Here is a 17,500-nt window from a genome sequence, read left to right on the forward strand (position 1 = left end):
AGCCTGTTGAACACACGGAACACGCCCATATATGGTATACAGTAGACTAGGCCATACAGGCTGTGTGTGCAGGCTTTCGTTCTAGCCCAGCACTAGCCTATAATAACACAACACACTTGAATCAACCGATCAACAATTTTGACCGTGGAAAGTTTATTTAGGTGTGTTAGAGCTGGGCTAGAACAAAACCCTGCACACAGAAAAGGAAGCATAGTGAGTGAATAGAAATATTATAAAATAAAAATAAAATAAAAATGTCATGTCATCCAAGAGATTCTTTGGACAGTCATGGTGTACAGCAGTCTATTAACAGACTGGTTATACAGTGGCCAGTCATGGTGCAGTCTATTAACAGACTGGTTATACAGTGGACAGTCATGGTGCAGTCTATTAACAGACTGGTTATACAGTGGACAGTCATGGGGCAGTCTATTAACAGACTGGTTATACAGTGGACAGTCATGGGGCAGTCTATTAACAGACTGGTTATACAGTGGCCAGTCATGGTGTACAGCAGTCTATTAACAGACTGGTTATACAGTGGACAGTCATGGGGCAGTCTATTAACAGACTGGTTATACAGTGGCCAGTCATGGTGTACAGCAGTCTATTAACAGACTGGTTATACAGTGGACAGTCATGGTGCAGTCTATTAACAGACTGGTTATACAGTGGACAGTCATGGTGTACAGCAGTCTATTAACAGACTGGTTATACAGTGGACAGTCATGGTGCAGTCTATTAACAGACTGGTTATACAGTGGACAGTCATGGTGCAGTCTATTAACAGACTGGTTATACAGTGGACAGTCATGGTGCAGTCTATTAACAGACTGGTTATACAGTGGACAGTCATGGTGTACAGCAGTCTATTAACAGACTGGTTATACAGTGGACAGTCATGGTGCAGTCTATTAACAGACTGGTTATACAGTGGACAGTCATGGTGCAGTCTATTAACAAACTGGTTATACAGTGGACAGTCATGGTGTACAGAAGTATATTAACAGACTGGTTATACAGTGGACAGTCATGGTGCAGTCTATTAACAAACTGGTTATACAGTGGACAGTCATGTGTACAGCAGTCTATTAACAGACTGGTTATACAGTGGACAGTCATGGTGTACAGCAGTCTATTAACAGACTGGTTATACAGTGGACAGTCATGGTGTACAGCAGTCTATTAACAGACTGGTTATACAGTGGACAGTCATGGTGCAGTATATTAACAGACTGGTTATACAGTGGACAGTCATGGTGTACAGCAGTCTATTAACAGACTGGTTATACAGTGGACAGTCATGGTGTACAGCAGTCTATTAACAGACTGGTTATACAGTGGACAGTCATGGTGTACAGCAGTCTATTAACAGACTGGTTATACAGTGGACAGTCATGGTGCAGTCTATTAACAGACTGGTTATACAGTGGACAGTCATGTGTATAGCAGTCTATTAACAGACTGGTTATACAGTGGACAGTCATGGTGTACAGCAGTCTATTAACAGACTGGTTATACAGTGGACAGTCATGGTGCAGTCTATTAACAGACTGGTTATACAGTGGACAGTCATGGTGCAGTCTATTAACAGACTGGTTATACAGTGGACAGTCATGGTGCAGTCTATTAACAGACTGGTTATACAGTGGACAGTCATGGTGCAGTCTATTAACAGACTGGTTATACAGTGGACAGTCATGGTGTACAGCAGTCTATTAACAGACTGGTTATACAGTGGACAGTCATGGTGTACAGCAGTCTATTAACAGACTGGTTATACAGTGGACAGTCATGGTGTACAGCAGTCTATTAACAGACTGGTTATACAGTGGACAGTCATGGTGCAGTCTATTAACAGACTGGTTATACAGTGGACAGTCATGGTGTACAGCAGTCTATTAACAGACTGGTTATACAGTGGACAGTCATGGTGCAGTCTATTAACAGACTGGTTATACAGTGGACAGTCATGGTGCAGTCTATTAACAGACTGGTTATACAGTGGACAGTCATGGTGCAGTCTATTAACAGACTGGTTATACAGTGGACAGTCATGGTGCAGTCTATTAACAGACTGGTTATACAGTGGACAGTCATGGTGTACAGCAGTCTATTAACAGACTGGTTATACAGTGGACAGTCATGGTGTACAGCAGTCTATTAACAGACTGGTTATACAGTGGACAGTCATGGTGTACAGCAGTCTATTAACAGACTGGTTATACAGTGGACAGTCATGGTGCAGTCTATTAACAGACTGGTTATATAGTGGACAGTCATGGTGTACAGCAGTCTATTAACAGACTGGTTATACAGTGGACAGTCATGGTGCAGTATATTAACAGACTGGTTATACAGTGGACAGTCATGGTGTACAGCAGTCTATTAACAGACTGGTTATAACAGTGGACAGTCATGGTGCAGTCTATTAACAGACTGGTTATACAGTGGACAGTCATGGTGCAGTCTATTAACAGACTGGTTATACAGTGGACAGTCATGGTGTACAGCAGTCTATTAACAGACTGGTTATACAGTGGACAGTCATGGTGTACAGCAGTCTATTAACAGACTGGTTATACAGTGGACAATCATGGTGTACAGCAGTCTATTAACAGACTGGTTATACAGTGGACAGTCATGGTGCAGTCTATTAACAGACTGGTTATACAGTGGACAGTCATGGTGTACAGCAGTCTATTAACAGACTGGTTATACAGTGGACAGTCATGGTGTACAGCAGTCTATTAACAGACTGGTTATACAGTGGACAATCATGGTGTACAGCAGTCTATTAACAGACTGGTTATACAGTGGACAGTCATGGTGCAGTCTATTAACAGACTGGTTATACAGTGGACAGTCATGGTGTACAGCAGTCTATTAACAGACTGGTTATACAGTGGACAGTCATGGTGCAGTCTATTAACAGACTGGTTATACAGTGGACAGTCATGGGGCAGTCTATTAACAGACTGGTTATACAGTGGACAGTCATGGGGCAGTCTATTAACAGACTGGTTATACAGTGGCCAGTCATGGTGTACAGCAGTCTATTAACAGACTGGTTATACAGTGGACAGTCATGGGGAGCAGTCTATTAACAGACTGGTTATACAGTGGCCAGTCATGGTGTACAGCAGTCTATTAACAGACTGGTTATACAGTGGACAGTCATGGTGCAGTCTATTAACAGACTGGTTATACAGTGGACAGTCATGGTGTACAGCAGTCTATTAACAGACTGGTTATACAGTGGACAGTCATGGTGCAGTCTATTAACAGACTGGTTATACAGTGGACAGTCATGGTGCAGTCTATTAACAGACTGGTTATACAGTGGACAGTCATGGTGCAGTCTATTAACAGACTGGTTATACAGTGGACAGTCATGGTGTACAGCAGTCTATTAACAGACTGGTTATACAGTGGACAGTCATGGTGGCAGTCTATTAACAGACTGGTTATACAGTGGACAGTCATGGTGCAGTCTATTAACAAACTGGTTATACAGTGGACAGTCATGGTGTACAGAAGTATATTAACAGACTGGTTATACAGTGGACAGTCATGGTGCAGTCTATTAACAAACTGGTTATACAGTGGACAGTCATGTGTACAGCAGTCTATTAACAGACTGGTTATACAGTGGACAGTCATGGTGTACAGCAGTCTATTAACAGACTGGTTATACAGTGGACAGTCATGGTGTACAGCAGTCTATTAACAGACTGGTTATACAGTGGACAGTCATGGTGCAGTATATTAACAGACTGGTTATACAGTGGACAGTCATGGTGTACAGCAGTCTATTAACAGACTGGTTATACAGTGGACAGTCATGGTGTACAGCAGTCTATTAACAGACTGGTTATACAGTGGACAGTCATGGTGTACAGCAGTCTATTAACAGACTGGTTATACAGTGGACAGTCATGGTGCAGTCTATTAACAGACTGGTTATACAGTGGACAGTCATGTGTATAGCAGTCTATTAACAGACTGGTTATACAGTGGACAGTCATGGTGTACAGCAGTCTATTAACAGACTGGTTATACAGTGGACAGTCATGGTGCAGTCTATTAACAGACTGGTTATACAGTGGACAGTCATGGTGGCAGTCTATTAACAGACTGGTTATACAGTGGACAGTCATGGTGCAGTCTATTAACAGACTGGTTATACAGTGGACAGTCAGGGTGGCAGTCTATTAACAGACTGGTTATACAGTGGACAGTCATGGTGTACAGCAGTCTATTAACAGACTGGTTATACAGTGGACAGTCATGGTGTACAGCAGTCTATTAACAGACTGGTTATACAGTGGACAGTCATGGTGTACAGCAGTCTATTAACAGACTGGTTATACAGTGGACAGTCATGGTGCAGTCTATTAACAGACTGGTTATACAGTGGACAGTCATGGTGTACAGCAGTCTATTAACAGACTGGTTATACAGTGGACAGTCATGGTGCAGTCTATTAACAGACTGGTTATACAGTGGACAGTCATGGTGCAGTCTATTAACAGACTGGTTATACAGTGGACAGTCATGGTGGCAGTCTATTAACAGACTGGTTATACAGTGGACAGTCATGGTGCAGTCTATTAACAGACTGGTTATACAGTGGACAGTCATGGTGTACAGCAGTCTATTAACAGACTGGTTATACAGTGGACAGTCATGGTGTACAGCAGTCTATTAACAGACTGGTTATACAGTGGACAGTCATGGTGTACAGCAGTCTATTAACAGACTGGTTATACAGTGGACAGTCATGGTGCAGTCTATTAACAGACTGGTTATACAGTGGACAGTCATGGTGTACAGCAGTCTATTAACAGACTGGTTATACAGTGGACAGTCATGGTGCAGTATATTAACAGACTGGTTATACAGTGGACAGTCATGGTGTACAGCAGTCTATTAACAGACTGGTTATAACAGTGGACAGTCATGGTGCAGTCTATTAACAGACTGGTTATACAGTGGACAGTCATGGTGCAGTCTATTAACAGACTGGTTATACAGTGGACAGTCATGGTGTACAGCAGTCTATTAACAGACTGGTTATACAGTGGACAGTCATGGTGTACAGCAGTCTATTAACAGACTGGTTATACAGTGGACAGTCATGGTGAGCAGTCTATTAACAGACTGGTTATACAGTGGACAGTCATGGTGCAGTCTATTAACAGACTGGTTATACAGTGGACAGTCATGGTGTACAGCAGTCTATTAACAGACTGGTTATACAGTGGACAGTCATGGTGTACAGCAGTCTATTAACAGACTGGTTATACAGTGGACAGTCATGGTGTACAGCAGTCTATTAACAGACTGGTTATACAGTGGACAGTCATGGTGCAGTCTATTAACAGACTGGTTATACAGTGGACAGTCATGGTGTACAGCAGTCTATTAACAGACTGGTTATACAGTGGACAGTCATGGTGTACAGCAGTCTATTAACAGACTGGTTATACAGTGGACAGTCATGGTGGCAGTCTATTAACAGACTGGTTATACAGTGGACAGTCATGGTGCAGTCTATTAACAGACTGGTTATACAGTGGACAGTCATGGTGCAGTCTATTAACAGACTGGTTATACAGTGGACAGTCATGGTAGCAGTCTATTAACAGACTGGTTATACAGTGGACAGTCATGGTGTACAGCAGTCTATTAACAGACTGGTTATACAGTGGACAGTCATGGTGGCAGTCTATTAACAGACTGGTTATACAGTGGACAGTCATGGTGTACAGCAGTCTATTAACAGACTGGTTATACAGTGGACAGTCATGGTGTACAGCAGTCTATTAACAGACTGGTTATACAGTGGACAGTCATGGTGTACAGCAGTCTATTAACAGACTGGTTATACAGTGGACAGTCATGGTGCAGTCTATTAACAGACTGGTTATACAGTGGACAGTCATGGTGCAGTCTATTAACAGACTGGTTATACAGTGGACAGTCATGGTGCAGTCTATTAACAGACTGGTTATATAGTGGACAGTCATGGTGCAGTCTATTAACAGACTGGTTATACAGTGGACAGTCATGGTGTACAGCAGTCTATTAACAGACTGGTTATACAGTGGACAGTCATGGTGCAGTCTATTAACAGACTGGTTATACAGTGGACAGTCATGGTGCAGTCTATTAACAGACTGGTTATATAGTGGACAGTCATGGTGCAGTCTATTAACAGACTGGTTATACAGTGGACAGTCATGGTGCAGTCTATTAACAGACTGGTTATACAGTGGACAGTCATGGTGTACAGCAGTCTATTAACAGACTGGTTATACAGTGGACAGTCATGGTGGCAGTCTATTAACAGACTGGTTATACAGTGGACAGTCATGGTGCAGTCTATTAACAGACTGGTTATACAGTGGACAGTCATGGTGCAGTCTATTAACAGACTGGTTATACAGTGGACAGTCATGGTGCAGTCTATTAACAGACTGGTTATACAGTGGACAGTCATGGTGCAGTCTATTAACAGACTGGTTATATAGTGGACAGTCATGGTGCAGTATATTAACAGACTGGTTATACAGTGGACAGTCATGGTGCAGTCTATTAACAGACTGGTTATACAGTGGACAGTCATGGTGTACAGCAGTCTATTAACAGACTGGTTATACAGTGGACAGTCATGGTGCAGTCTATTAACAGACTGGTTATATAGTGGACAGTCATGGTGCAGTCTATTAACAGACTGGTTATACAGTGGACAGTCATGGTGCAGTCTATTAACAGACTGGTTATACAGTGGACAGTCATGGTGCAGTCTATTAACAGACTGGTTATATAGTGGACAGTCATGGTGCAGTATATTAACAGACTGGTTATACAGTGGACAGTCATGGTGCAGTCTATTAACAGACTGGTTATACAGTGGACAGTCATGGTGTACAGCAGTCTATTAACAGACTGGTTATACAGTGGACAGTCATGGTGCAGTCTATTAACAGACTGGTTATACAGTGGACAGTCATGGTGCAGTCTATTAACAGACTGGTTATATAGTGGACAGTCATGGTGCAGTATATTAACAGACTGGTTATACAGTGGACAGTCATGGTGCAGTCTATTAACAGACTGGTTATACAGTGGACAGTCATGGTGTACAGCAGTCTATTAACAGACTGGTTATACAGTGGACAGTCATGGTGTACAGCAGTCTATTAACAGACTGGTTATACAGTGGACAGTCATGGTGCAGTCTATTAACAGACTGGTTATACAGTGGACAGTCATGGTGTACAGCAGTCTATTAACAGACTGGTTCTACAGTGGACAGTCATGGTGCAGTCTATTAACAGACTGGTTATACAGTGGACAGTCATGGTGTACAGCAGTCTATTAACAGACTGGTTATACAGTGGACAGTCATGGTGCAGTCTATTAACAGACTGGTTATACAGTGGACAGTCATGGTGTACAGCAGTCTATTAACAGACTGGTTATACAGTGGACAGTCATGGTGCAGTCTATTAACAGACTGGTTATACAGTGGACAGTCATGGTGTACAGCAGTCTATTAACAGACTGGTTATACAGTGGACAGTCATGGTGCAGTCTATTAACAGACTGGTTATACAGTGGACAGTCATGGTGTACAGCAGTCTATTAACAGACTGGTTATACAGTGGACAGTCATGGTGTACAGCAGTCTATTAACAGACTGGTTATACAGTGGACAGTCATGGTGCAGTCTATTAACAGACTGGTTATACAGTGGACAGTCATGGTGTACAGCAGTCTATTAACAGACTGGTTATATAGTGGACAGTCATGGTGCAGTCTATTAACAGACTGGTTATACAGTGGACAGTCATGGTGTACAGCAGTCTATTAACAGACTGGTTATACAGTGGACAGTCATGGTGCAGTCTATTAACAGACTGATTATACAGTGGACAGTCATGGTGCAGTCTATTAACAGACTGGTTATACAGTGGACAGTCATGGTGCAGTCTATTAACAGACTGGTTATACAGTGGACAGTCATGGTGCAGTCTATTAACAGACTGGTTATACAGTGGACAGTCATGGTGTACAGCAGTCTATTAACAGACTGGTTATACAGTGGACAGTCATGGTGCAGTCTATTAACAGACTGGTTATACAGTGGACAGTCATGGTGCAGTCTATTAACAGACTGGTTATACAGTGGACAGTCATGGTGTACAGCAGTCTATTAACAGACTGGTTATACAGTGGACAGTCATGGTGTACAGCAGTCTATTAACAGACTGGTTATACAGTGGACAGTCATGGTGTACAGCAGTCTATTAACAGACTGGTTATACAGTGGACAGTCATGGTGCAGTCTATTAACAGACTGGTTATACAGTGGACAGTCATGGTGCAGTCTATTAACAGACTGGTTATACAGTGGACAGTCATGGTGCAGTCTATTAACAGACTGGTTATACAGTGGACAGTCATGGTGCAGTCTATTAACAGACTGGTTATACAGTGGACAGTCATGGTGTACAGCAGTCTATTAACAGACTGGTTATACAGTGGACAGTCATGGTGCAGTCTATTAACAGACTGGTTATACAGTGGACAGTCATGGTGCAGTCTATTAACAGACTGGTTATACAGTGGACAGTCATGGTGCAGTCTATTAACAGACTGGTTATACAGTGGACAGTCATGGTGTACAGCAGTCTATTAACAGACTGGTTATACAGTGGACAGTCATGGTGCAGTCTATTAACAGACTGGTTATACAGTGGACAGTCATGGTGCAGTCTATTAACAGACTGGTTATACAGTGGACAGTCATGGTGTACAGCAGTCTATTAACAGACTGGTTCTACAGTGGACAGTCATGGTGTACAGCAGTCTATTAACAGACTGGTTATACAGTGGACAGTCATGGTGTACAGCAGTCTATTAACAGACTGGTTATACAGTGGACAGTCATGGTGCAGTCTATTAACAGACTGGTTATATAAAGGCAGCAGCTACTCTTCCTGGGGTCCAGCAAAATTAAGGCAGTTATCCATAAAAAAATAAAATAAATCAATACATTCATAACAGATTTCATAACATATTAAGTGTGTGCCCTCAGGCCTCTACTCTACTACCACATATCTATAACCCAAAATCCATGTGTACGTTTGTGTATAGTGCGTATGTTATCGTGTGTTTGTATTCATGTGTCTATGTTTGTGTTGCTTCACAGTCCCCGCTGTTCCATACGGTGTATTTTTACCAGTTTTTAAAAAATCTGATTCTACTGCTTGCATCAGTTACCTGATGTGGAATAGAGTTCCATGTAGTCATGGCTCTATGTAGTACTGTGCGCCTCCCATAGTCTGTTCTGGACTTGGGCACTGTGAAGAGACCTCTGGTGGCATGTCTTGTGGGGTATGCATGGGTGTCCGATCTGTGTGCTAGTAGTTTAAAAACAGACAGCTCGGTACATTCAGCTTGTCAACACTTCTTACAAAAACAAGTAGTGATGAAGTCAATCTCTCTTCCACTTTGAGCCATGAGAGATTGACATGCATGTCATTAATGTTAGCACTCCGTGTACTTTTAAGGGCTGGCCGTGCTGCCCTGTTCTGAGCTAACTGCAATTTTCCCAAGTCCCTCTTTGTGGCACCTGACCACACTACTAAACAGTAGTCCAGGTGCGACAAAACTAGGGCCTATAGGACCTGCCTTGTTGATAGTGCTGTTAAGAAGGTAGAGCAGCGCTTTATTATGGACATACTTCTCCCCCATCTTAGCTACTGTTGTATCAATATGCTTTGACCATGACAGTCTACAATCCAGGGTTACTCCAAGCAGTTTAGTCACCTCAACTTGCTCAATTCCCACATTATTCATTACGAGATGTAGTTGAGGTTTAGTCGTTTAGTGAATGATTTGACCCAGACTGGTGTAACAGTGTTTCTCTTCCTTTAATCATTGCTGCGTTAACAGGCCCTCATCAATCTGGCTACATCAATCTGGCTACATCAATCTGGCTACATCAATCTGGCTACATCAATCTGGCTACATCAATCTGGCTACATCAATCTGGCTACATCAATCTGGTTACATCAATCTGGCTACATCAATCTTGCTACATCAATCTGGTTACATCAATCTGGCTACATCAATCTTGCTACATCAATCTGGCTACATCAATCTGGTTACATCAATCTTGCTACATCAATCTGGCTACATCAATCTGGCTACATCAATCTTGCTACATCAATCTGGTTACATCAATCTGGCTACATCAATCTGGTTACATCAATCTGGTTACATCAATCTGGCTACATCAATCTTGCTACATCAATCTGGTTACATCAATCTGGCTACATCAATCTGGCTACATCAATCTGGTTACATCAATCTGGCTACATCAATCTGGTTACATCAATCTGGCTACATCAATCTGGCTACATCAATCTGGTTACATCAATCTGGTTACATCAATCTGGCTACATCAATCTGGCTACATCAATCTGGTTACATCAATCTGGCTACATGAATCTGGTTACATCAATCTGGCTACATCAATCTTGCTACATCAATCTGGTTACATCAATCTGGCTACATCAATCTTGCTACATCAATCTGGTTACATCAATCTGGCTACATCAATCTGGTTACATCAATCTGGTTACATCAATCTGGCTACATCAATCTGGTTACATCAATCTGGCTACATCAATCTGGCTACATCAATCTTGCTACATCAATCTTGCTACATCAATCTGGTTACATCAATCTGGCTACATCAATCATGCTACATCAATCTGGTTACATCAATCTGGCTACATCAATCTGGTTACATCATCTGGCTACATCAATCTGGCTACATCAATCTGGCTACATCAATCTGGCTACATCAAAACAAGGGAGAATTAGGACCAATAGCTGGTTCTGACCTAATAAAACCCAAACAGCTCACCACAATACAAATCATCATTATCCATAACAGACAAATAAGAACATTAACGGGTGAGTTAATCAATCAGCCAATCAATCAATAGGCTTCTTGAGGAGCAAAAAAAACATTTGGGTCATAAAAAAAGTGTTTTTTCCCTTTGTGTCACTACGGGGCCCTGGTCTAAAGTAGTGCACTACACAGGGAATAGGGTGCTGTTTGGGAGGTAGGCTGTGTTTTTAGTTCTGAAGATGACACATGATTTGCATCATAGCCTGGTACCAAATCAATAGACTTCTTGAGGAGAATAAAAACAACAACATTTGGGTCATGAGGTTGTTTTATCTCCCTCTAGAGTTCTGATTCACAGCCTGGCACCGTCCTAAACGGTACCCTATTCCTCTATGGGCCCTGGTAAAAAATAAATAAAAAGAATGGTGCACTAAATAATGAATAGGATGCCATTTGGAACATGACTTCTGAAGATTTACACACGATTTGCATAAAACCTGGCAGGTTTCCACGAACATGAGCTTCATGTGACCGTTAGTGCCTCCGGGCCGTCAGTCCACGGCTCCGTCCCAAAATGGTACCCTATTCCCTACGTAGTGCACTACTTTTGACCAGAGCCCCTATAGGGAATAGGGTACCATTTGGGACACAGGCGTCTGACGAGCAGAGACCCGTCTTGTATAGGGGAGGGAAGGGAAGGGGGACGTTTATTGTTGACACGGCTGTGATCCTAAAGACCAGGTATAATCCTTATTATAGGTTATAATCATTAGCATGGGAAGGGAGGGGATCAGTTTAGAGAATTGTGTAATCGTTGACACGGCTGTGATCCTAATATAAAGCAGATATAGCTTAAATCATTATAAAGGTTATCCTTATGCTTAGCCTAAGAATATCATGTTCCATCACAAAGACAATATTAATATCTTTAGCCTGTTCGTTTCTTCGACAGAACAAACATTCTTCAAAGTCAGTTGGGTCAATCCAAATGGTTTATAGCATGACACATGCTTTAGGCCATCACCAAGAATAACACAACAGAAATGTGACCATTGACTCATCTCCATCCATTAATATAGTGGTCCTCTGTAGCTCAGCTGGTAGAGCATGGCGCTTTGTAACGCCAGGGTAGTGGGTTCGATCCCTGGGACCACCCCATACACAAAAATGTATGCACGCATGACTGTAAGTTGCTTTGGATAAAAGCGTCTGCTAAATGGCGTATTATTATTATTATTATAATATAGAATTTGTGGTCAAGTTCACAAACAGTAAGAACAGAGAAGGAAGGTGTGTCTGCAGCCTAACCAGCTTTATAATACCTGCCAACGCTAAATAATGAATCATCGGCGACACACAGGCACACACACGCACACAGGCACACACACACACACACACACACACACACACACTGTCACGCCCTGACTCAGGGGACGCTTATATGTTGAGTCAGGGTGTGTATATTTCCTTGTTATGTTTGTTCATTGTTTGTCGATCTAGTATGTATGGTTCTATGTTGGCCGGTGTGGTTTCCCAATCAGAGGCAGCTGTCGCTCGTTGTCTCTGATTGGGGACCATACTTAGGCAGCCTATTGGCACTAGTGGGTGGTGGGATCTTGTTCCTTGTAAGGTATGTTGTGTGTGCTACCTTGGACTTCACGTTTCGTTTCGTTTATTGTTTTGTCGTGGTGTTTATTCAGTTAAAATAAACATGTACGCATATCACGCTGCGCCTTGGTCTGACCCGTCATTCAACGAACGTGACACACACACACACAGGCACACACACACACACACACACACAAACACACAGACACACACAGGCACGCACACACACACACAGACAGACACACACACACACAGACACAGACACACACAGACACACACACAGACACAGACACAGACACACACAGACACACAGACACACACACACAGACACACACACACAGACACACAAACACACACACACACACATAGGGCTGTGGCTGTCATGACATTTTATCAGCTGGTGATTGTCAAGCAAATAACTGCCGGTCTCACGGTAATTGACCATTAATTAACATAAACACATTTAGCATCTCCTGGCTTCCACCCATAGCCTACAAGCCACTGATGCAGACCTTTGGAACATCTACATTTAAAAAAGTCTAATAAATCCATGTAATATAGCCTACACCTTCACAATAAATCCATTATTTGTGAATTTATACAGGTCTAAATAAACATGATTTGAAGAAAATGTTGTCTATTTCAGAAGAACAGAATGGCATACTCAACATAAGAGTTTTTAAGGACAACATAAGAGTTGTCCTTATGTTAGGCCCTGATCTGGCTATGCCATATGGCTGTGGGCTACATTTACATTTTACATTTTAGTCATTTAGCAGACACTCTTATCCAGAGCGACTTACAGGAGCAATTAGGGTTAAGTGCCTTGCTCAAGGGCACAACGACAGATTTTTCACCTAGTCGGCTCGGGGATTAGAACCAGCGACCTTTCGGTTACTGGCACAACGCTCTTAACCACTAAGCTACCTGCCTCCCCGCTACACTAGTTCATTTAGCAGACAAGATTTGCTTAGAATTCCGTGGCATTATTTTATATTATTTTATAGTATGAAGAATAAAATTGAACATAGCTGAATAAAATAGAAAGGATATTTTCTCCAAAACGATTTCTGAGGGAGTGCGCACATATGCGGCTATTCTGTGTTGAGCGGTTAACAAAGAAACAGGTCCCCCAATATGCTTAACTTAGAGTTATTTATGCTACTTAAGTTGTCATACAAACGTTGGTCTATATGTTAAGATGTTTAATACATTCTAAGGCTGCATGACGGAACTCTAATGATGATTTGAATAAAGAGCTCTGCTTTGTTTCATGCGCAGGCTGTACACACTTCATCAGCCTCTCATTCACAATTTGACAAGCGCTTGATGATGCCTTGAATTTCCCGGCGGCATCCCCCTTGTGAAGCGGATTAATGTGCGTAACGTTAAGAAGTTCTTTGGCCACTTTAGTTGTGATACAAACCTTATCAAAACATATAGGCCTATGGGCTATGCTACATGGAGGTGTGCGACTATGATTTTGAAAAAGGCATGTGCTGTTTCTTGCCTCAGTGCACACAAGCTGGGCATCACTCACAAGTGATAATATAATATATATAATGTATGCACTCACAAGTGATAATGTATGCACTCACTAACTGTAAGTCGCTCTGGATAAGAGCGTCTGCTAAATGACTAAAATGTACAATGTACATAATACATCATTCACAAGTGACAGGCTAATATTGTCCCCCATCAGACTATTCTTCATTTAATGTTTTCTGTACATATACTAAATAATATATATGTGTGAAATTCGTTTTTATTTAGTGTGAACCATTATCATGCACCTGTCTCAGAAAAGGGGAAAAAAACACATGTAATCTATGCACTTAAATAGCGAATGGAGGAAGCTTTTGCCGTGGTTTATTTTCATGCCAGCCAGGTAGGCTATACTCCTGTGGTAAAGAGAAGCAATGTGCTTAATATTAGGAAAGTTGAGAAATAAATATAGTAGGCCTAGCCTATAGAAAGCTGATGGGATCCTCCTCTTTTTAATAGAGGCCATCAACACTCTGTTTTCTCACGCAATTGCATAGTTTATAGAAATGTTGCGCAACATGAACTCATGGGCTCTCATGAAGTGTTTGATTTGATTTACCATTTGCATTGACGTCAGAGTGATTAGAGGGACAATAGAGTGCTGAGAACCAGGCAGTTAGCAAGTTTGGCAGGCTACTAATGACCAGCAGCAGCATCAGAGAGCACTTTTGGAGAAGCCTATTTAGTGACTAAATGGTCACGTGGAATTTGACTGCCGTCATGATTCGTGACCACCGGTGTGGCAGCCTTACACACACACACACACAAACACACACACACACACACACACACACACCTGTAGCCCTTTCCTGGGAAAAGCCCAGACACGACCAACTACCTCAGGATACAGTTATGCAAATACATAGGGAGCATCCCAAATGACACCCTATTCCCTAGTTAGTGCACTACTTTTAACCAGGGCCCATAAGATATCTGGTCAAAAGTAGTGCACTATATAGGGAATAGGGTGCCATTTGGGATGTATTGCTTCTAATAGTGTGACTGGGCTTGAAGGGGCAGGTTTAAGAGGATATATTACAATACCGTTATAGCTTTATGTAGACAACATTATAGGGCATACATACGTGTGTGTGTGTGTGTGTGTGTGTGTGTGTGTGTATGTGTGTGTGTGAACAACAGTACACTGTAAAACATATATATATATATATACTGAACAAAAAATATAAATGCAACATATAAAGTGTTGGTTCCCATGTTTCATGAGCTGAAATAAAAGATCCCAGAAATGTTCCATATGCAACAAAAGCTTATTTCTCTCATGTTGTGCACAAATGTGTTTACGTCCCTGTTAGTGAGCATTTCTCCGTTGCCAAGATAATCCATCCACCTGACAGGTGTGGCATATCAAGAAGCTGATTAAACAGCATGATCATTACACAGTTGCACCTTGTGCTGGGGATGATAAAAGGCCACTCTGAAATGTGCAGTTTTGTGACACAACACAATGCCACAGATGTCTCAAGTTTGACTGACTGCAGGAATGTCCACCAGAGATGTTGCCAAATAATTGAATGTCCATTTCTCTACCATAAGCCACTTACAACATCGTTTTAGAGAATTTGGCAGTACGTCCAACCGAGCTCACAACTGCAGACCATGTGTATGGCGTCGTGTGGGCGAGCGGTTTCATGATGTAAACGTTGTGAACAGAGTGCCCCATGGTGGCGGTGGGGTTATGGTATGGGCAGGCAGGCAGGCAGGCATAAGCTACGGACAACGAACACAATTGCATTTTATCAGTGTACATTTGAATGCACAGAGATGGCGTGATGAAATCCTGAGGCTCATTGTCGTGCCATTCATCCGCCGCCATCATCTCATGTTTTAGCATGATAATGCACGGGCCCATGTCACAAGGATCTGTTCCAGTTCCTTGACTATATCCAGCAAATTCGCACAGCCATTGAAGAGGAATGGGACAACATTCCACAGGCCACAATCAACAGCCTGATCAACTCTATGTGAAGGAGACGTGTCGCACTGCATGAGGCAAATGGTGGTCACACCAGATACGGACTGGTTTTCTGATACACACCATACTTTTTTTTAAGGTATCTGTGACCCAACAGATGCATATCTGTATTCCCAGTCATGTGAAATCCATAGATTAGGGCCTAATGAATTTATTTCAATTGACTGATTTCCTCACATGAACTGTAACTCAGTAAAACCTTTGAAATTGTTGCATGTTGCGTTTACATTTTGGTTCAGTATAGTTGTATCAACTAAATATTATTAAGTAACGGGTCCCACAGCTTTTTGTTTGTTTACTCAACTTTTCGGTCAAAGTGTTACTTGAACTTAACATGGCAAAGCAATAAGATCGGAAGGCCATTAAACAAGAGGTTGTGAGTTCAAATCCCAGGTGAGGACATGTTGAATAATAACTACTGTATGAATGAACGTGCACTATGTAATCATGTATGTCACAATGTGTGTCAACTATGTCAGCTGGAAACATTGTATGTTAAAAGCACTCTGTGTGTGTTCCACAGCCTTTATTAGATAAGTTGCCACAAATAATAATTTCTAGTTGAAGGAACATATGAGACAAGTTAAGCAAACGCATCATTTTAAGTTGACTGAATTTTTGGCCAAAAAGTTTTCTAGAGTTGGAGCTAAGTTTGGGCCAACTAAATTGTTTATATTTCAGGTAACACTTGGACGGAAACGTTGAGTTAACCAAAAAAAAAAGGCTGTGGAACCAGTTGCTAAAATAATAATGAGTTGAAACAGCTACATTTGTGGGGTGTTTTTATATATAGGCTTTTCTTTTTGAAGGTCTCTTACTTAAAGAGAGGTGTGAGAAACGATGAGGGGGAAAGAAATGGATTACACAACCATTGAAATGTAAACAGAGAAGCCAGTCCCCTACAGCTCTATCTCAGTGATGATCACAACTGTGACTGTGTGTGTCTGCCTGAGCCTTTAGTTGAATAAACATCGGCTTATTGCATCAGATCAGCTTTATTGTGCGTTCTACATTCAGAGTTCAGTAGCCTAATAATACCAAGGCAACAACGATGCAGCAACAGGCGCCTAAACTTCCAGCCATGTTTAGCCGACCTGCTGTCACCTGTTATGCGCGGAAGCCAACATACCGTTGTTACGTGTATGAATAATTCATTGGCTAGCCAAAGCAGTAGGTTACCACGCGTAACGAAACAGTGGAATAGCCTAATAGGCTAAAATGGCCAACATGATGCTATAAAAAATACAGTACAGCCATTGGCCAAGGAAGTCCCTGAGAAAGCTTTGCCGGGTGACACCACTCCACACCAAAACCACACCACTCCACACCAAAACAACACCACTCCACACCAAAACAACACCACACAACACCAAAACAACACCACTCCACACCAAAACAACACCACTCCACACCAAAAC

At 42.0% G+C, this 17,500-nt stretch overlaps 1 protein-coding gene across 1 annotated transcript in view; it reads right to left on the minus strand.

The window, feature by feature from the left end:
• Nucleotides 1-17,500, minus strand: part of kitb (KIT proto-oncogene, receptor tyrosine kinase b) — a 58,806-nt gene that overhangs the window by 40,178 nt on the left and 1,128 nt on the right. Inside the window, 1 exon segment of the mRNA XM_045210696.1 lies at nt 1-3. This exon segment is cut by the window's left edge and continues 294 nt beyond it. Within this exon segment, the coding sequence (XP_045066631.1) occupies nt 1-3 (3 nt within the window).

The sequence above is a fragment of the Coregonus clupeaformis genome, chromosome 35 (genome assembly GCF_020615455.1).
Source record: "Coregonus clupeaformis isolate EN_2021a chromosome 35, ASM2061545v1, whole genome shotgun sequence".
NCBI classification, from domain to species: Eukaryota; Metazoa; Chordata; class Actinopteri; order Salmoniformes; family Salmonidae; genus Coregonus; species Coregonus clupeaformis.